Source organism: Taudactylus pleione, unplaced genomic scaffold (assembly GCF_031769625.1).
Source record: "Taudactylus pleione unplaced genomic scaffold, aTauple2 ptg000513l, whole genome shotgun sequence".
In the NCBI taxonomy this organism is placed as follows: domain Eukaryota; kingdom Metazoa; phylum Chordata; class Amphibia; order Anura; family Myobatrachidae; genus Taudactylus; species Taudactylus pleione.
Genome location: NW_028284915.1, coordinates 925714 through 948365, shown reverse-complemented (window position 1 = coordinate 948365; position 22652 = coordinate 925714). Strand labels below are relative to the sequence as shown.

The 22652-nt window shown below is 41.7% G+C and overlaps 1 protein-coding gene across 1 annotated transcript in view; it reads right to left on the bottom strand.

The window, feature by feature from the left end:
• Window positions 1–22652, bottom strand: part of LOC148501567 (putative ATP-dependent RNA helicase DDX60) — a 600786-nt gene that overhangs the window by 294662 nt on the left and 283472 nt on the right. The window contains exons 19-20 of the mRNA XM_088450267.1: window positions 18954–19049; window positions 16325–16440 (exon numbers count right to left, since the gene is read on the bottom strand). Of these exons, the coding sequence (XP_088306393.1) occupies window positions 16325–16440; window positions 18954–19049 (212 nt within the window). The remainder of the gene's footprint in view (window positions 1–16324; window positions 16441–18953; window positions 19050–22652) is intronic.

Genomic DNA, 22652 nt, shown 5'->3' with positions numbered 1-22652 from the left:
AAGAAGCCTAAAGGGGCAAAGCCAGTAGAAGCTTGGGGAACTTCTCTGATCGCAAATAACAAATAGGGTAGAAGCTCATTACACCTTTTTCCTGTCTCTATAAACTTCTTTCACATAGACTTTAGTGTACGGTTGAATCTTTCAACTCAGCCATCCATTTGGGGATGATATACTGAGGTTCTGACATTTAATTATTAACAACTTTAACACCCCCTGCATTAACTTAAACATAAAGTTTGTCCCTTGGTTGGTAAGACTTTCTTTAAGTAATCCAACCCTCGAAAACAGTTCTAATAACTTAGTCGCTACCTGTTTGGCTGTAACAACCCTTAAGGGAAATGCCTCCGGATGACGGGTGGCACAGTCAATCATAACTAAAATGAATTTATAGCCTTTAGAAGGTGGTATAATTGGACCCACTAAATCAACCCCTATTTTTTCAAATGGGTCCCCTACAATTGGGAGAGGGATCAGCAGGGCAGTAGACAGTCAGTTTACCATTGTCTTTTGACACTCTGAACAAGCTGAACAGAACCGTGAGACCTCAGCATAAACATCTGGCCAATAGTACTGGGAGGTTTTTCTCTCCACCATCTTATCCTGTCCCAAATGACCACCCTAAGGAACTGCATGGGCTACAACCAGAACATGCTTTCAGGGCCCGGGACCATCAACTGTTATATCATCTCCCCCATTTGTTTGTGCTTGTCTAGTTGATATAAAACCTCTTTAAGCAACACAAAATGGGGATATTTTACTTCTGTTACATGTGACAAGAGGACACATCCACTGAAAGAACCTGCTCAAAGGTCATTTTTAAAGCAGGATCTTCCCTTTGGGCCTTTCTTAAATCAAGTTGAGGCGCAAGGGGATGTGTTAAGGTCTCTTCATTAATACTACTTAATTGAACATCAGCATTATTCCCTGTGCCACAAGGATTAGGCAGGCTGCTAGACACATCAGTATTCATAGACCTCTCAGCATTACCATGGACATCAGCATGTATAGGCACATTAGTAATGACAAGTTGATCAGAATTATCAGATTAACATGAACAGAAACATCAGCATTTACAGGCACATTGCAAGCAGTAGCAAAATGGGAAAAGACCATTTGTCCCAACAAAACATCACAAGCAAACCAGTCTCTATGATCCCTTCTCCTTTGTTTCTTAGATTTAGGAGCCTTTACCTGAGACAGAAACAAATCATGGGAAATGTCTCTCCAAGAGTTGCTGCAGGCACCTGTTCCTCCAGCAGAACAACAGTCCAGAAGTAAGGCGAGTCATGACCTATTAGCACAGGGGCTGGTAACCAAGGACACACACTCACACGTAGTTTGGCAGTCTTTCCCCTGATTATCAAAGGGACCATGGCAACAAAAAAGACCTGAACATCTCCATGCACACAACAGATGCGGACTAGTTCATGGGGCAACAACTCGGGGGACAAAAATTCCCTTTGTATCAGGGTAGTACCAGATTCAGAGTCCACCAAGCCCTTGACCAGTCAATTACTGACTTGCACATGTACTTGTACTTGTATTCTAGGTGGAAGAGGGCAGGTTTCTATGGTTCTAAAGACACCAGAAAAAGATCAATCCATCTGTGGACATGCCAATTCTTGATGCCCACCTTGGCCACATGAGGAACACATTGAGCTGGAGTTGTTGGCGAAGTCCTCAACTCAGGACATCTATCTTCTGGAAATCAGTCCACCATCACCTTCCCCATAGAATGACTGTTGGGCCAAAAAACCCTCTTCACGTAAAGAGAAGGGCGAAGCTGTGGGTCTCAATTTCCTCTGAGCTATCGTCTGTAAGCAAGACTGGTGCCTATCTGAATCCATACGTGGGGGCACCTTATCCCTAGTCAATGTCCGCTGTGGAGACAGACGGGGAGACTCCATCGTAATTAAAGAAGGAAGGTTCTCCATACCATCCTGCGAGAGCGAGGCATTTTTCACTAGCCAGACAGCAGAATCCAAATTCTCAACTCGATGCAGCTGGACCCATTGAGCAACTTTGGGAGGGAGAAGTGCAACAAACTGTTCGAGAGTGACCAACTCTACCAGCTAGGTGGAATTTTCTAGGTCCGGCTGCAGCCATTTAACTGCAAGGTCAGCCAGTTTCTGGGCCAGGATGTATGGCCTTCCATTAGGATCATAGAACACAGACCTGTATTTCCGGCGATACGCTTCTGGATAGAGGCCAAACCGATCTGCTATGGCAGCCTTTACTCGGTCATATATTTTTGCATCTTCCAAAAAGAGGGCAGAGTATGCAGCTTGGGTCTCTCCTATTAGCAGAGGGGCAATCCATATTGCCCAGGAATCTTTGGGCCATGCTTGCAAACGAGTAACCCTTTCAAAAGTAGTAAGAAAGGCCTCCACATCATCTGAGGCCTGCAAATTGGGAAGTACTGGAGCAGTTATCATGGCTTGCTGCTGTTTAACCACTTGCCTGGCATGGTCACAATTTTCTGACCACACCAGGCAGTTCTTTATCTGCTCTGTTCGCAAAATTTTGACCAGTTAGATAAACATGAGGGCGACTGCAGGAAGAGAATCTTCCTGCAGCTGCTGCTCTCAGACGGACCTTCCGGTCCCTCTGCTTGCCAGCACCCTCTCCCCCTGTGTCTGCTGTGCTGCTGATCACTGCTGATTGGTCAGCAAAGTAGGACCCCCCACCCACCGGCTCCAAAGATTAGCAGCCGCTAGGAAAAGGTAATCTAAACTCCCCCCTAACCCCCTTTAATATACCTGGTGCCTGAAACCGGTCTCAAATTGAAAGTCATGATGTTTCCGATGTTCTGACAATTTTTTTTTAACAAAAATCTTAAAAAAATATATATATACTGTATATATATATTTTTTTATTAACTCATTTTGAATAAGTTAAAATAGATGTTCCTTACCTAATTCACTCATAAAAAAAACCTGACAATTTCGGAGCGGTTTTTAGAAAAAAGAATCGTCAGTTAAGTGGTTAAAGAAGTCCAACATTTGTTGCAAAATGGCTTCCATGGTGGTCTCTTTAGGATCCTTGGCACAGGACCAACTTTATCACACTTCTGACACCACAATGTAGCGGTTAAGTTCATACGACCAATGGGAGACTGAGATGATGCAAACAGGTAAGCTTTTTATTTCAGGCTTGAAAAGGCACAGTCAGTGTAATGACTTCTTACATAAGGCAAACACAGTTCAGGAACAATATTACAGCTTACATGAGACAGCAGTTCAAACAAGCAGAGTATTCCCAGCACAGTCATGGTTCAGATTGTCCGGCATAGGGAGAGCTGCTAAAGGTGCAATCTCTCCCTCACATTTTCCACTGACTAATACAATTTTCTGTCAGATATCTGTCCAACCTGGCTGGTTGGAATGAAAACCTGATAATGTATGGGAGCAATGACAATCGTCCATTTGCTCACAAACACTGGAAAATAGCCAAAAATTGTTGTTCAGACAAATTGGTTAAAACACACAAATGTAACCAATTTGAACAATTTTTTGGTCCTTTTTTCAGTTTTTAAAACCATATGATTGACTGTCATTTGCTCCCATACATTACCAGGTTTTCATTCCAACCAGCCAGATTGGACAGATATCTGACAGAAAATTGTATAGTGGATGGCCAGCTTAAAGAATACCCGGTGGGAAAAAGTGCAAAATTGGGGTTTTAGGTGCAGAGGTGCGGAAACCACTCTGTACCCTTTGTACATCCCCTTTGATGCAAACTGCATCAAAAAATGCATAAAAAAACACAAAGGACACCCCAAAAAAGCACTTTGAAAATGTGGGCAAAACATTTCAAAGTGGGGGTACAAATAAAAAAAAGCAAAATAGCAATTGGGGGGGTCTGCAAGTATGGGTGAGGTGTATTTTTGATTGCATGTGCTTGCTGAAGGTGTGTTTTTTTGTGCACTTGAAAGCTTGATTTTAATGATTTTGAACTTTGCTTGCACCCATTTTCATGTACCCCAAATTTGATGGGACTACTTATTTTTCCCAAAAAGTAGCAAAATGCTATTCACCACTTGCTCAAAGACGCTAAATAGCACCTATTGAGACCATTTTATAAACCCAAATACCTTTAGCAGGGCTATTCGGGGGTACGGGCAGCGTCTTAAGCTAGACGGCTTGTTATTGCCGGGGTGAAGATGCTCCCAGGGCCAGGCCAGGAATCGCGGGGAGCACAGGGAGGGGGGGTTGATGAAGAGGTGCACTGCAGAGCATGGGGGTGCCCAGCAATTAGGGACAAGGTCTGCAGGGCGGATGGTGGGGCTTACATTGCCAGGAGCGCTTGGAGGATGTAAGGAAAAGTAGTTAAAAGTAGCAGCGGGGGATGTGCTATTAGCGGGGCAGCATCTAGGATGTACTGTATATCTTTTTGCATTGTGTCTATCTGTAACGTGTCGATCATTTATTTGTCGATCTTTTAACTGTCGACCTATTTAGTTTTGATCTAGGACTCGTCGATCTTTGATATGTCGATCTATTGACTGTCAAACTATTTGGTGTCGAACTTGGATTTGTCAATATTTTACATGTCGATCTATTAACTGTCAACCTATTTCACCTCCGTGATCAAGCATACGGCGAAACGCGCATCGGGGGAGCAACGGGTGCCCACGGCTATACGGCACGAGGCATCCGCACCACTAGTTTGTGCCCAGCGGGGATTCTCCTGCACTTACCACAGGACATTCTACTGGAACCCGGGGATAGCAGCTCGTGAGCATTAGTCTCGCGCGGTGAGATAATCCGGACATCAAGGATAACATTTGCAGTGCACCCACGTATGACCTACATACCTGGTATTCACATAGGTGCCTCCTATATATTTTTCTTACATCGACAGAGCACTTATAATTAGGGATGAGCGGGTTCGGTTCCCTGAGAACCGAACCCACCCGAACTTCGGGGATCCGGGGCGATCCGAGCCCAAGCTCGGATCTCCCTGTCTGCCCCGGATCCCTCTCCCGAGGCAAAACCTCGAGATCTGCTGTCGGATCTCGAGGTTTTGCCTCGAGCGGCCATTTAAAAAAAAATGCCTTTGCCTTTAATGGGCAAAGTGCTGATTGGCTGACAGAGCCGTCTGTCACGGCTCTCAGCCAATCAGCATTATGGTGCTCATTTGCATGTAGCACGGACTCGTGAGATCCGTGCTACATGCATCTGTGTGATTGACAGTGACACAGAGCACAGATGGGTCAGTGAGACCCGTCTGTGCTGCTGTGTATTTCAATGACACAGATGCACGCACGGACCAGGAGATCCGTGCTACTTGCATCTGTGTCATTGACACAGAGCACTAACGGGTCCGTGAGACCCGTCTGTGCTGCTGTGGTAAATAAAAAAAAAAAAACCTGTGTAAAAAGAGAAAAAAATGGCGTCCTCCCCCCCAAAAAAAGAGCAACCAGCCCCGGGCATTAGTGACCCAGTGCTGGGTGTGCTTAAATACAGGGGACAAACGACATAGGGGTCCCCTGTACTTAAACACAACCAGCACCGGGCTAGTCAGAACCAGAGCTGGTTGCCAAAATACGGGGGACAAACGACGTAGGGGTCCCCCGTATTCTGCGCAACCAGCTCTGGGCTCTGATCCGGTCCTGGTTCTGGAAATACAGGGGAAAAAAATGAGTAGGGTTCCCCTGTATGTTCCAGAACCAGCACTGGACTTTTTCTAGCGGGGGGCTGATGCCACAGCCAGGGGAGCCCTTTCACCGGGCCCCCCAGCCGCAGCATCAGCCCTGACCGCTAGTCAGCCCAGGCCGGGGATCCCTGGAGAGCTGGGGACCCCCCCAATAAAGGGGTCACCCTCTCCAGGGCACCCCAGGCCCAGGCTGATAGCCCGGGGCTATCCCCGCCACCCCTGGTGGCGGTGGGTGGCGGGTTGATTGTGTGGTGTGGTGTAAATAAAGAATATCAAACATTGTCTTTACAAGTAGAACTGCAAGTCCCAGCAAGCCTGCCCCGCATGCTGGTACTTGGAGAACCACAAGTACCAGCATGCAGGGCATTAAGGGCCCACTAGTACCTGTAGTTCACCTGTAAAAAAATGTTTAAAAAAAACACAGGACACACACACCGTGACAGTATAAGTTTATTAAACATACATACACACACACACACACACACATGTACACATACTCACCTATGTAACCCTGTAGCATCGGTCCACTTGTCCGGTAAAGTATCCATAGGGGACCTGTGAAAAAAAACATACTCACCATCTCCTATGCGAGGTTCTGTCCTCTTCGTTCCAAAGTAGGCATCCCCGGACTTGGCAAAAAAAAAAAACGAAAACGCGATCCACGAACTTAGTACCGTTCTATAGAACGGTACTTCCCGAATGAGAGCTTAGCGACGGGGTATCACCATGGAAACCCCGCTGCTAAGCGTTCATTGGCTGAGAGAGGCCATCTCCCGTCTCTCTCAGCCAATGAACGGCTCCCTCCATTGTAGTCAATGCTGGGAGCCGCAAGGTTATTAAAGTTTACCCTGCGGTTCCCACCATTGACTACAATGGAGGGAGCCGTTCATTGGCTGAGAGACGGGAGATGACCTCTCTCAGCCAATGAACGCTTAGCAGCGGGGTTTCCATGGTGATACCCCGTCGCTAAGCTCTCATTCGGGAAGTACCGTTCTATAGAACGGTACTAAGTTCGTGGATCGCGTTTTCGTTTTTTTTTTTTTGCCAAGTCCGGGGATGCCTACTTTGGAACGAAGAGGACAGAACCTCGCATAGGAGATGGTGAGTATGTTTTTTTTCACAGGTCCCCTAGGGATACTTTACCGGACAAGTGGACCGATGCTACAGGTTACATAGGTGAGTATGTGTACATGTGTGTGTGTGTATGTATGTTTAATAAACTTATACTGTCACGGTGTGTGTGTCCTGTGTTTTTTTAAACATTTTTTTTACAGGTGAACTACAGGTACTAGTGGGCCCTTAATGCCCTGCATGCTGGTACTTGTGGTTCTCCAAGTACCAGCATGCGGGGCAGGCTAGCTGGGACTTGCAGTTCTACTTGTAAAGACAATGTTTGATATTCTTTATTTACACCACACCACACAATCAACCCGCCACCCACCGCCACCAGGGGTGGCGGGGATAGCCCCGGGCTATCAGCCTGGGCCTGGGGTGCCCTGGAGAGGGTGACCCCTTTATTGGGGGGGTCCCCAGCTCTCCAGGGATCCCCGGCCTGGGCTGACTGGCGGTCAGGGTTGATGCTGCGGCTGGGGGGACCGGTGAAAGGGCTCCCCTGGCTGTGGCATCAGCCCCCCGCTAGAAAAAGTCCAGTGCTGGTTCTGGAACATACAGGGGAACCCTACTCATTTTTTGTCCCCTATATTTCCAGAACCAGGACCGGATCAGAGCCCAGAGCTGGTTGCGCAGAATACAGGGGACCCCTACGTCGTTTGTCCCCCGTATTTTGGCAACCAGCGCTGGTTCTGACTAGCCCGGTGCTGGTTGTGCTTAAGTACAGGGGACCCCTACGTCGTTTGTCCCCTGTATTTAAGCACACCCAGCACTGGGTTACTAATGCCCGGGGCTGGTTGCTCTTTTTTGGGGGGGTGCACGCCATTTTTTTCTTTTTTTACACAGGTTTTTTTTTTTTTTTTTTACCACAGCAGCACAGACGGGTCTCACGGACCTGTCATTGCTCTGTGCCAATCACACAGATGCATGTTGCACGGATCTCCCGGGTTCGTGCTACATGCAAATGGGCACCATAACGCTGATTGGCTTCCTGTCTGCCACTGCAGTGCCACTCCTAGATGGGCCACGTGTTTGTGCCGCCCCCTTGTGTCGCTTAGCATAGTCATCCAGCTTCCTCGGTACAACCTTTTGGCCTAAAAACAATATTGTGAGGTGTGAGGTGTTCAGAATAGAGTGGAAATGAGTGGAAATTAATGTTATTGGGGTTATTAATAGCGTAGGAACAAAAAAAGGCCCATTTATGTGATTTTAGCGGGTTTTTTTTATTTTTTAAGAAAAAATCCAGATCCAAAACACAAAACCCAGAACCCAAAACACGGAAGGGTGGTTTTGGCAAAACCAATCCAGATCCAAAACACGAAGAAAGATCCAGATCCAAAACCAAAACACAAAACACGAAAAGTGTCCGGTGCACACCCCTACTTATAATATACTATATGATTTCACTACAATCGTGTTCAATGACTTTAATATGAGATCTATTAACTTATAGGCACTATTACATATGTTCCAGGGATACACATATAAGAGCCACTATGTAATAAAAACTTTTAGATCTTAGGACCTTGTCCCTTTAAAATAAGAGGCCATACCACGGCAAGAGATAATTATATGCCTTCTTGTCTTTTACCTTATTAGGGGGATGAATTATACAACACATATGCTCTTTCTGCGGCTGCTTAAATAGGTAGCTAGCAACATTGACAAATGAGTATTCAGAAAACGCATACTTAAGTGACAGAGATACGTACACACAGCATTTTCCATACTGTGTTTTGTAATTATCAGGGAGACCTGAGTACAATATAGGGTGTGTTAGTATATATTTTTATTGAATTTCATATATGTAATGTATGTTTTTGTCTCTATCACTTTGCTGTATGACCAATGATTTCATCTGAGTGGTCCACTGGTTTCTGTATGAGATCTATCAATCTATGGGTATAGCCACATATGTCTTGGTGATACGTAGGTAAAAGTTACTGTGTTATTATACTTCCAGCTATAAGGGTTTGTGCCATCAATTAAGTGGCCACATGACGGCAAAAGATAATTATATGCTGTCTGTTTTCTCACTCTGTTCGTGGGATTAATAATGTTATATACGTGCTTTTTCTGTGTTCATATATGACTGTACTAACCCGCAGAACTCATGCTCCAACACTACTGGCTGCCACAATAGGTAGTTATAGGAAAATATTTGGGCTCTTATTTTTTCTTAAAGGTATTACTCTGTATTTACAGGTGATCCATTATAAGATGTTTATATAAGTAACAGAGATGTATGGACAGCAATTCCCATAGTATGTTGAGCAATTAAACAGAGAGACCTGAGAACCATATAGAGTGTTCTATTTACTTTCTATTATTGAATTTTATATAAAAACATTACTGTTCATTACTGTTTCTTTCACTCTATTAAACTGTGGGCAATCTCATTAGAGTAGTTCTCTCATTGGGTGTCCAATGCGTTAGTATGACACCCAAAAGCAGAAATGAAATGTGAGTAAAGTCCCTGTTTATCTGTTGTTTCTAAGGGCAACCTGCTCTCCGGTAATCCCTCACTCTTCATAGATAGCTGTTAGCAGAGGTGAAGAGAAGTAGAATGAGGAGTAGCAGTCCTATGCTCTGACTTTTTCTACTCTGACTTCACATACAAAAGTCAGATGAATGATGTGATAAAAAGGGCACAAACTAATATGTGGTAGACTCACTTATTCTTTATTGAATAACTTACGGCATTACATTTCTTATATTTCGCCATTGAGGAGGATATTATACTTGCTTCTTTTTTCCATTTGAAAATATTACAATATTGATCTATACAAGTGGTATTGTGTTATATGTTGTATATGTCTGTGTATGTTATAAATTAAGTGTCTCTGTTGGGTTAGATATGGTCATCAACTTATAGATGACCTATCATTTTAATCGCTCTTATTAAAAGTTATGTTTTAGGGGCTAATATATATTCCTAGCTGCCCCTCTGTCTATATTTATCAAGAGTGCTCACAAAAAAGAGTTTCTTTTTCTTCTTTTTGTTTATACAACCTATTTATATGTCGATCTATTAACCGATGACCTATTTAGTTTTGATCTTTTATGTCTATCATGTGTATTGTCGATCTTAATATTGTCTGTATGCTATATGTAGCATCGATCTAATGTCCGTGTCGATCTCCCATTTGTCGATATAGAGGTGCAGTTGATCTATAGTTTGTCGACCTATAGTACCTGTCGACCTCGATGGAATCGATGTACGGTGGTCGATGTATGTATTGTCGAACTAACTGAGGTCGATCACGCAACCGGATCCTGGCCATGATATAGTAATAAAATGTAACAGTAATGGTCAGTAGGTAAAGATTTGCCTATACTATCTGTGCAGTGTGTCGCAGTCGGTGGGCAGTTTGTTTGTTTTTTTAAAAAAAACATCAGGCTGTGATACTGTGATATATAACAGTAATGGTCAGTAGGTCAAGGGCCACAACCTTAATACTATCTGCGCAGTGTGTCACAGTTGGTGGGCAGTTTGTTTGGGGTTTTTTGTTACTCTTTTGGTAAAAAAAAACTTCAGGTGTCGATATGGATTAATCAATAGACCAGAAGGAGCAGCAACCAAGCTGCTGCCATCACCAATTATAATGACAATACCAATTCAATGTCAGCTACTAAAGCAGATGTTCAAGGGTATAGAGGCTTTCAGACAGGGCAACTAAAATCCCCAAAAAATTTTACTATATTACTAAAGAAAAAAACACCTTTAATAGAGGGAACGTTTATTGCAGAAAAACATAAAATTGACATGCCCTACACCACATGCAGTGGCAAGGAAAGGCTCAGGCCTTGTCCTTTATATCTGAGTGGTGGTGCTGCTTTGTTGTCAGTTAGGCATCTTCTTCTGCCACACATGACGATGCAAGAGCATCTAGAAAAGGTGTTAAAAAAATGGAAACCGTAATATCAGTGGTGAATAAAACCACATTAAAAAAAATGTGTGTTGTTCGAAAATGTCACAAATCCCTGAGGAGACTCTAAGGCAGGGATGGGGAACCTCAGGACTGGGGGGCCATATAAGGCCACAAAAAAGAGAGAAGAAACCAACAAAAGTCCAGGAATGATGATGTTCGTCCATGTAAGATGACATTTTGCCTCTTTCTGAGTTCCGTTTTTTTGGAGGGAAAAATCCGAACTCAACGTGCAAACTCGAACCTATCCGAGCCTGCACATCCCTAATGAGGATGTTGTTTGTGTAAGTGAGGCACCATTGGAAGTAGTTCTTGCCTGTGATAAGAAGGCTATTGTCATGCTTGGGCATATGATTAGAAATCCAGCTCCTATGTGTGGAATAATTTTTACATAAATCCTGTCAACAATTATCTTGCCATCTGTGCATTTGTAAAGCCACAGTAAGTTAAGGTAGGGACTTTAACCATCTAGGAACTCCTCTCTGTTATGTAATTTGCAGTGCTTTCATGAAAAGGTTTTGTCAAAGTCAGAAACTTAAAAAAGTAGCAAAAAGCAGTCCAGTGTCAACTAGCTCCTTCTCTCTGCTAGAGTCAAACACCTTCAACCTCTAACACAACATCTTCATCATCAATATCCTCAATAATTATTGGTAGTCCTGCATCCAATTTCATAAAGCTAACTGACTCCTCCCATATCCAGGATTCCTCAGAAGAATCCTTGAGCTCTAGGCCTGCTGCTGGGGGTGGTTCTTCATTCCAGAAGGAACCAAGAAGACTACTAGTAGTAGTTTAAAACATGAATTGACTGGACAACAATTCTTTGCTAGAGGTAGCAAGTATGGTATGCAGTCGGCAAGCCAGCGGACCTAATCCCGACAGCCGGCTTCCTGACTGTCATATCCCGGCAAGGGTCTAAAGACAGACATCGATATGCTGATCCCTGTCACTAGACATATGCCAGAAGCCCGATGCTCGGCATCCTGATTGAAGGGACCCCGGGCGTCGAGTGCGGATAGCCACAGGGGGGAGGGTTAGGTTTAGGGTTCCCGGGGGGAACTTAGGGTTAGGCACCCCCCAGGAGGTTAGGTTTAGTCTAGGGGAAGGGGGGTTAGGTTTAGGCACTTGGAGGGGGTATTAGGGTTAGGTACTGGGGGGAGGTTAGGGTTAGGCACCGCTAAGGGAGGGTTAGGGGGTAGAATTAGGTTAGCTAATACTTACCTGAGAACGATCGGGATTTCCACTGCTGCCAGGATGCTGGTGTCAGGATTCCAACTGCCGGATATGCGTCCAGCAATAAATCATACTGATTCCGCAAGTATGACAACTATGACAGTTGCACAACAGATCACTGACACCAGGATGGCTATGCTAGTATTAGAGCTGCATCCAATATCTGCCATTAATGCAGTGAGTTCTAGACAGTTAATTGAGGTCCTGTGTCTCCACTACCAAATCCCATCTAGATTCCACTTCACTAGAAAATCAATTCCCTGCCTGTACGTGGATTTTAAAAAAACAACTTAATTAGTGGCATACAAAATGCAGTTGTACCCACTGTTCACTTAACCACAGGTACTATATGTGGACAAGTGGAACAGGGCAAATGAAAGATTACATGACTGTGGCAGCACACTGGGTGGGTGTATTACCCTTAGCAGCAGCATCCATAAAACAGCAGCTCATTCAGAGGCAGGCTACTCTCTGTATCAATGGCTTCACTAAGAGCATATCAGTGTCAACCTCTTACAAACTGGCTAACGCCGCTTGGACTTTGCAATTTCTTAGTCCTTTATTCGCTTTGCCAGAATCCAAGGGCTGTCAGCATCTCAAAATTGGAGCAATTAATTTTTGCCGACCGTGCTTGATTCTAGGTTTAAATTGTATGTTGTGTCTTTCCAACAGACATGACAGGACGACTTTTCCTCTACAATTTCTCCGGCAACTGTGACTGCCAGGAAAAAAACTCAGCTTTGCTAAGAAACCCACTGGTGATGCAGATAAGTCAACATAGAATTTTTACATTTTGTCACATCTAAAAGAATTGCCTAAATTTAGTGACACCTCTACCACGACTCTGTCTGATTCAAGGACTGGTAGAGAATTATTTAATTGACAGCATCCAAATAGGCATGTCAGACAGTCCCTCTGTCTACTGGCAGGAAAAAAGGCAATTTGGAGGCCTTTATACAAATTGGATTTGCTTTACTAAGCTGCCCACCTTCCAGTGTGTTCTCAGAAATAGTTTTCAGCACGTCTGGGAATCTGATTGGCGTAGGAAGCTGCTTCCTCAAAAGATCTAAGCACTTCATTTGATTCTGTTGGTGACAATAGGAAACTGTACAATACCTCAGATATATTTTAAAGATGATAGGACTAATATGCAGATATGTTTTGCAGATGATAAGACTAGTATACAGTAGAAAGAAAAAGAGGGGAGGAAGAGTGAATCAAGAAACCAACAGGTAAAGTGGAAAAACTTATTCAAAAGAGAGGACACAGTTAAACATAATTGGGCTCCTTTAGTCACACCAATGTGATTAACTACCTCTAAATCTAAGCACCGTATTTAATTCAGTTGGTAGTAATAGATAACCTTATAATACCTCATTGAGATCCAAAGTTTCATTCAGACCTTCTGGGTATAGACAATTGAATTCATGGATCCAAAAGACCTCCCGTTTACACAGTTGTCTGAAACGATCACCTCCCCTTTTAGTTATACTGATATGCTCTATTCCTGTGATTCTTAGGCTCTCTGGGTTGCTGTTGTGACACACTGCAAAGTGTTTGGAAACGCTGTGTGTCATAACCTTATTCAGGATGGTTCTCCTGTGTTCACCAAACCTTGCTCTAAGATTTCTGATAGGGGGACTGTCCAAAGGGTTCTGTAAGAATTCCTCACATTTTTACCCAAATATAGGGATTTTGCAAATTTTTTTCACCTGCTCAACGACGGCAAAAACGGACGATTTTGCCTCTAATTGAATGCCACCCTAAGTGTATCTCTTACAACTTTTATCTATAAGGATATCAATAATAATTTTTCTAAATTTTATTTACACACTTTCTTTGAATGTTTTTGCTGTTATTGGTAACACAAATTAGTATAAATAGATGAATAAATACCCCCAAATCTTCTATTTATAATTATTCACCATCATACAGATGTGTCCTAACACACCATTGTGGGAGTTGCACCAAACAGCTCCTCTTGGCACGCCGGGTCCCATGCGACTCAGCTGCACTGAGCTACAGTAGATCGCCAAGTTCAATTGTGCTTCATCTGAGACTTTGTACATGTTTAAAACTAATTCCTCTTTGGTTAAAGTCACAGCCCTGTGTCTCTAGTCCATTTTGAGTGGTGTTTTGCTGCATTTGTGAATAAGATGTAAATTTGAAAAAAAAAGTCGTTTTGCTGCACGGATCGGTGCGGCTCAGTCACACCAGTCATTTCATGCAATATGGCATATTGAGGCTTCGTATGAGGACACATCTGTATTATACATTCTCAAATTCTTTATATTAATGACTATCTGAAGTACCTGGCGTTGCTCAGATTTAAATCTTCAAGTTATTACGTTTATGTGATGTCGTCCAAATCCATCCAGTGGAAGGCCCAGAAAAGGCTCCCTGGGTCAAAGTTCTTCCCTGCGCACTCCGCCGTGAGGTCCGACCGGGACCCCAACCACTCCATTAGGCATCCCAGACCAATTGCTACCCCTCTCTAAATTTTTCATCCAAATAAATCCAGTGAAAGGCCCAGAACAGGCTCCCTGGGTCAAAGTTCTGTCCAGCATTCCCAGGTCACAGTTCTGCCCAGTGTACACCAATGAGTGGTTTAACCGGCACCTCAACCCCCTAGTATGACTTCTGGGATCCAATGTCACCATTTTGTGAAGTTTTCGACCAAATCCATCCAGTAAACAGGCTCCCCGGGTCAAAGTCCTGCCCAGTGTATACCAACTGGAGGTCCGACTGGGACCCTAACCCCCCCAAAACCTGGCCAGGATCCAACGGGATCACCTCACTTTGGTTTCATCCCAATTGATGCAGGGATGTCTGAATGCATAACCAGCCAAACAAACAAGCAGACCAATGAATTTTATATATAAGATTGGTCAAGAAACATGTATATTGCTATCCCCATTAAATGATCATAATAAGATGACACTATGTAGTATATAGTAAACTTAACACAGTGATACAATATTAACAATCTCCTTCCATTTATAATATTCACTATTCTCATCGTCCGTTACCAAATTTATAGTCTTTGGTAAACACTACTATTTTCCTAAAATATACACAATTGCAGCTGTTCTTCTATTTCTATTCAGTACTCCTGCTGCTTCTCAAGTTACTAGTATAAGCAAAAGCGGGTATGGGTAAAAGCATTCAGAGTCATGGGGAACACAGATGGATCTATTAAAAAAACATGATTAAAACCTAACTTTTATTAATAGTCAGTTAAAATCATAACTATGTAATACGAGAATAATAATCAATTATTATTAATAATTTATTATTGTCACATGGCCATAATTATGACTTTACTGTATATAACTATTAGCTTAATAAAAGTTAATTATTGGTTTTTCAATAAATAAATCAGTGTGCCCCACAACTTGTTTTCTATTACTGTATTAATTTTTGTAAATTATATTATACTCAAGCTTGTACCACCATCATTATTACAACAACTTAATTGATTTATATTCAGTGATTTGTTTTTATCAATTATCCACCTTGTATAATAGCTGTCTGATAATGTACAGAAACTTAATTTATTCTCTGTTCAAAGTAGCTAGTATAACTGACATAGGTATTACTAAAATTGCACCATGATATCTGATCATTTCTGTCTAAGGGGTAGTAAAAGGTAACAGTGGTGTATATTAGACTGTTTGGCAACCAAACTGCACATTCAATGCTTGTAGAGTTTTATAAAACCTTGACAGTTACAGTATATGCACAGATAATGATGATAACTATGAAACCAATTATACAAATAGCAGCAGTCCAACAACAGAGGTGAGTGAGTGCATCTGTGTCTATATTTACACATATAGGGCCAAATGTAATAGGGTGAGAGTTTAGAAAAGTGAGAGTTTCTGACACTTTTTAAACTTTGCCAATGTAATAGAGTCCAAAAACAAAGTTACAGAGCAAACTTGCATGTTTTTTTAGACTTAAAAAACTCTCACGATTTAAAATCTCATTCAGATGTTTTCCCATTTTGAAGATAAAACTCAACCAATGTGAGAGTTTACTGCTAAACTCTCACATTTTCTAAACTCTCACCCTATTACATTTGGCCCATAGTAATTACTTTTGACCTGTGATCAATTCAGCATCGGTTCCATAGTTGTTTTCTATTTCTGCTCATCTTCCCTATATAATGGCCTTAAAACAAAAATATATGCATTCCACTCATCTAACAAAATGAAGCTCTATTCGCTACAAAAAAATAAGTGATTAACTTATGAATGCTATGAAATAAAAAGTAATTCCCTGTGAAACAGACACATTACCAAAATGTTAAAACTTCTTTGGTCAAGGAGGGAAAAAAAAAGGAATACAGTCATAAAGTGGTAAAAGTTGTACTTATGTTATGACAATGTACTTACTCAGTTAGGTGTTTCGGGTTGCTAATTGTTGCAGACAAAGCCAGAAATGGACAGCGGATCATGGCTAGTATGTGCTCCCAAACTTCTGCTCCAATTTCTCCTCCCAAGCAGTGGACCTAGTATTATAATATATAATACTGAATTATAAAAGTCTTCAGATAACAGGGTTTAGAACCACTTAATAATTGTTTGTTTGTATTTTAATTTAACCTATACACCAGTCTAAACTTTGATTGGATCGTTGGTATACTAAATTATGCATGTATTGTAATAATATAGAAAAGGGTCCCTAATACGTTTAGCTAGAATCTGGAAGTGGTTAGTGTTCTCTAAGAATCTGCTGGCCAGCTCTTTTCCATCTCTCAGTTTAGCTCTGTGCGGTTCATTTCTAAGAATAAATTACTGCTCTTTTGTTTGTATTGACACATACATAAAATCAGTGCAAACTATATTAAACTTAAGAGGCCTATCCATTAGCAGATCTTTCTGAAAGGCAAAAGACAAAAGATTTATCTTTTAAAAATTCTTGGGGCTGCTGTGACAGATATCTGTCATGTTGTCTGATTTTTGCATGAACGATATTGCATGACATCACTCTGGGAGTGGATTTTTTTTTATGTTTCTATTCATTTTCATTAAAAAATCATTCATCGTTCGTCGTTCGTTGTTTACTGCAGCAGATATTTCTAATATCTGTCAGCGATAAACGATAATTGACCAACATGTTGGAGAGACAAAAGACCCAATCTGTCCATTAGCAGATAAATTGAACGACTGAACGTTAAATCATTCATCGCTCAAATTTATCTGCTAATGGATAGGCCCCTTTAGTGATCATAAACCAATCAAGGGTATTGCATAGCTTATTTGTTACAAAGGGTATTGTATTGCCAAAGAGTAGTCTGTGGTAGGAGAGTAGATCTTGCCTGTAAAGCACATGATAAGTTCACTCTGCTTCCTGCCAATGCCAAGAAGAACTGTCTAATCTGACAGTCAGTCTGGGCTTCCTGCCAATACTGAGGAATAGTTCAGACTCTGCAAATTAGGGACCAGCTGTTAGCGCACTTCTTGGTCAGTCTTTTAGGTTGTAACTGGATTCATTCTCACATGGTGGTCCGACTAGGTACGCTAAGACAAGAAGTGTACCCGTTCTGCTGATACTGCATCTAGCTTGGCTTTCACACAGGGACTAATGGATAGATCAGTTTTACCAAGTCTACAAAGGCAACTGGTCAGAAATTTAAGGCACATACAATATAAAACAATGCATTGTATAGTGCTCAGTTTAACAGCTAATAGATTAATTATTTCTTAATAGCTGAAATCTTAAAATTCTAAAAGGTTATCTTAATTTTGAGAACTGGGTTTTGACTGTTCTCATGTGTAAATATTGAAAAATGATTGATCATGTAAGGCCAAGCAATTGCAATGTTCCCTGCAAGATGTGTCTGAGTGGAAATTACAGTATGGTATTTCATTGTAGAGTTGGTTATTGTTTTTCACGGGACCAGATGGAGGCTGTTGTAATTTAAGAGTTTGTGTCTCCCAAAATATTCTAATGTTATTAAGGGGGAGATGTATTAAACCTTGTAGAGAGATCAAATACAAATCAACTTATATCTGGCATTTTACAGGCTGTGTTTGAAAAATGACAGTTAAAACCTGATTGGTTGGTACTTTGCGGTCTATGTACTAAGCCTTGAATAAAGTAGATGTAGATCAAATGCCTGGAATGGTTATGAAATATATCCCAACCATGGCATCCTGAAGATTCAACATCCCAATAGGGGCTCGTGAATATATTAACCCTCCCCTCTCCCTACCCTAACCCTCCCTTAGTGGTGCCTAACCCTAACCTCCCCCTGGTGGTGCCTAACCATAACCTCCCCCCAGTGGTGTCTAACCACAACCCTCCCTGCACGCACCCTAAACCTAACTCTCACGGGCAGGTGCCTAGCCCTAACCCCCTCCCCAGAGCCTAACCCTAAACCTCCCGGGGGGTGCCTATCCCTAATTTCCCTCCAGGGGTGCCTTAACCTAACCCTCCCCCCCTCTGTCGGTATTTCGACGCCTATCTTTAATCCCACGTCGGGATTCCGACGGCCGGCATCCTGGCAATCGGTAAATTCACTACATCCCGGCATGCCTATATTCTGTGTGAGAAAAAGTCACACAAAAAACGCTCTGCTTTACCGAGTCGCCCAGCATTCACGAGTTATGTGTAACTCAACTTTTAGCACACGGAGGACAGATACATGTAGATACATCTGTATTGTGCCATCATACCCCGGATTGTGCAGTGTCTATTTAACTGTGATTAGTACAATTTTGATGAATGTATATGCTCAGCAAATGCCCTCAGTATAAAGCCAATTTCTGACATCTGTGCCCTTGTTCCTCTGTGCCCTTCTTCTGGTCCAGGTAGGCTCATAGAAATACCTATGCTATAGTAAACACTGTCATTTTATCAGTGGAATTAAAATGTTAAACTAAGAAACATAAAAGTCAGATAGTGTTTTGTTAGCTAGGAATATATTTTTAATGGATAACAAATTATACATATATAGTTATTCTAGGTATTTAATATATCAAAAGAAAATGTAAAAGTGTGACATGCAACACTACATACCTCATCAAATATTATATACTTGATTCTTTTCACCCAGTCTTGCCGATGTGGACACAACAAAAGAATTTCCAAACATTGTGGTACAGTGACCAACACCTGTTTAAAATGCATGTAAAAAATGAGGAATCAGACAAAATTTGGGCAAATTAACACAAATAACAACTTGCTAGAACATTCAGCTTCATTGGACAATATAAAAAATGTATGTAAACAAGTTCCACTTTTATCAATAATGGCATATGTAAATTTCACACAGCATTTGCCGAAGTGACAACGTGTTTCTTATGACAAAACAATGACACATTTTTATTAACTACTGTATAGCAGGGGTAGGCAACTTATGGCATTCCAGCTGCTGTGGAACTACACATCCCATATGCCCTGCCACAGTTTTAGAATGCTCAACAGCAAAACTGTGGCAGGGCATGCTAGGATGTGTAGTTCTGCAGCAGCTGGCGTGCCAAAGGTTGTCTACTCCTAATCTATAAGATGATATGTGCTGCATTACCGATTGGCCATACATGTTTTTTTTAATTTTTTTAAATAAAAAATGAGTTTTTGAACTGTATATATTCAGACCAAATATGTAAATGCATATGTAAGTATATACTTTTGCGGGTTATTGACTTTTGTTAAAGCTGGTATAAATGACTTGGATATGCATAAGAAATATATAATAACAAAATGGATTCCAGATACCACTCAGAAATGTAGCCCCTCCTCTTTTACCCTTTCCTGCTTCACTCCCCAAGCATCCGCTAGGCAGATTGTGCTCGACAGCATTTTATTCCCTTACTTCTAAGTAAGTAAATGAAGGTATCTGTTGAAATTATTAGTGTAAGAATGCTGATTGAAGCTTAATTAAATATTATGCATTGCCAATGCAATAGCTATAAAAGAAGTGCTAGCTAGCGGGTCCGGCTTTCTCACCCGCGATCCCGTATGGTTTGCATGGTGCAATCCATGCAGTAGCATGGTGTACTGTAAAATGTGGGTGTGCGGCAATTCGCAAGCCGTGGCTCGCGGGCATGATTGGCGCTTGTTACAGGATGCGAGTGAGGTGTACTATAAAGAGACATCTTTAGCTTGTTACAGGATGTGAGTGAGGTGTGCTATGTGGTTAAGCTACTGTACATTTCCTCTTGAAGGTTACTCAGAAGAGCAAGGAACATGTGTATAGAATGAAAGTATATTTAGCATGGTAAAATATATCTCTATATGGTCAGTACTATGCGTCTGAAGTAGGGATGAGCGGGTTCGGATTTTCAAAATCCGAACCTCCCCCGAGCCCCCCCCCGAACCGAGCAGGAACCAAATCTGGCTCGGGTTTTCCCGCCAGACTTGGTTTCTCGGAACGAGGCAAAATGCCATCATCCCGCTGTCGGATTCTCTCAGGTTTTGATTTCTATAAAGGTCCCGTGATCACCGCCATTTTTCATTTTGGCTGTGGAGCGTGCAGAGGATGGGAGCTGGGAGCTGTTGGCTACTGTTGTTTCACTGTGTTAAACAAACTTATAATAAAGTACTTATATTATATATACATTATTACATACTGGGCTGGCTGGCTACTGTGAAGAGGGAGGCAGCTGAGCGCTGTTGCTTATGCTGACAATAGGGGCTGGCTGGCTGGCTACTGCTGTCCATATACATAGGGGCTGGCTGGCTACTGTTGTCCATATAGGGGCTGGCTGTTGTCCTGTCCATAGGGGCTGGCTAGCTATAGTGCTGTTGTCCAGGGGCTGCTCTGTCCTTCAGGGATCAGCTGAGTGACCGCAGGACTCCCATAGGGAGAGACTAGTCAGGTGATATGGACCAACATGGCTGCACTCATACCCACTACCACAGGAATCAGGACACACACATGGAAGCCCTAGCAGACCCTGGGGAGAATACTCAGTCACCACTCCCCTCCACTGCCAGCGACTGAACACCTAAGCCCAAGGACGCAGGCACGGAGGTGAGTAGCGGCCGATACCTCCTACACAGCGGTTTCAGTTTCAGTTAATGACTTTGTTTCAACCTGCATATGAAAATGATGATCATCATCACCTGTTTGATATAGTCATCATACACCTGACTATAATCCTACAAAATGCCTGACTTTGTGCAAGTGTACCTAGAAGAATTTATGCTTGTTTGAAGGCAAAGGGTTGTCACACCAAATATTGATTTGATTTAGATTTCTCTTCTGTTCTCTTTACATTTTGTTCATTATCTTTGCATGTTGATAATTGATAAAAAATAAACTATAAACACTTCTATTTTTCAAAGCATTCTTACTTTGCAGAATTTTCTCCACACCTGCCTAAAACTTTTGCACAGTATTGTAGTTCTTACACTTCTGAATTGATTCACATACTGATTGGTCTATCACCATTGTAATGGAGTTGACAATTATATTATTGGATGGTGAATCATAAGTATTAGTTTTCTTGAGAACAGGAACATTATCTATACCTATTTGATCCTGAAATTTTTCTTTAAGGCATAATTTACATACAACTTTGTAGTTGTCAATATTCCATCTTCTGGTGTTAAATTTTACACTGGGAATAAATAACAAAGCTTGTGATAGTATACTCTCTTGTGCAGAGTTCAATCTGAATGATGAAATATTTATAATCTTGTCCTAGGGGTTTTAATTTTTGTTTTTTGTTTTTATTCCTCCTTGGGTGGGGCCTGTGGTGTTTAATGGTGGGGGCTCTACTGTATCTGAGATCTTGTGGTTATGAGAGAAAAAGTCTTGTGTCATCCATCCTGTGAATCTAAGAAATCCCTGTCAGAGGATGAGGCAATGAAAAACTGTCATATTGATTAAGGTCTAGTTTTTAAGTTACAGAATCTACATGTAGAATTATCACTACCAACAAACCAACCATAGACTCTGTATTCCTTGTAGTCTCTATTCACTTTCTGAAGTTGAGAAATATAGGAATTAATTGATTAATTTCAAAAGTATGTATGTTGCTATTTGTATGTGTTTGTACATATGTACAGAGTATATATACTGTGAATGACTAAGTGTGTGACAGTACAGTATGTATGTATGTGAATAATTTTGTGACTTAATGTCAGTGTAACTGTATATGTGTGACTATGTTATGCTTATATATTTTGGCTCAGCAGGGGTGTATCACGATGGCAGTAGCACTACCCAATTTTTGGTAGCCTACCAGCCATTCAGGGAGAGTAGGCAAGTATGCTGTGTGTGACTGTACATATGTATATGTATGTGTGTGTGACTGTATGTATGTGTATAAGTGTGTGACTGTATGTTTGTGTGTGACTATATGTGTGACTGTACATACTGCATGAATATGTATTTGTGTGACAGTATGTATGTATAAGTGTGTGACTATGTGAGTGACTATATATGTATGTGTTTTTGTGTGTGACTGTATGTATGCATATATGTGTGTGACTAAGTATGTATGCATTTCACTCCAAACATCACACAATTTTTGTGGGTCAATCCTGATTTTCTGGTACTGTCCCATCCATGGGGTGGAGGAAAGGTAAGGAGATGCTCCTGCGTACAGCTCAGAATCAGACCAAATCTGTGATGTTCATCATAAGAGAGTTGCAGTGGAGGTTATGTATACTTGGGTATTAACATTTTAAAGATATTATTATCACATGTACTTTTTGCCCTTAACCAAACTCATAATTAATAACTATTCCGTTCTGCTGTTTTTAGTT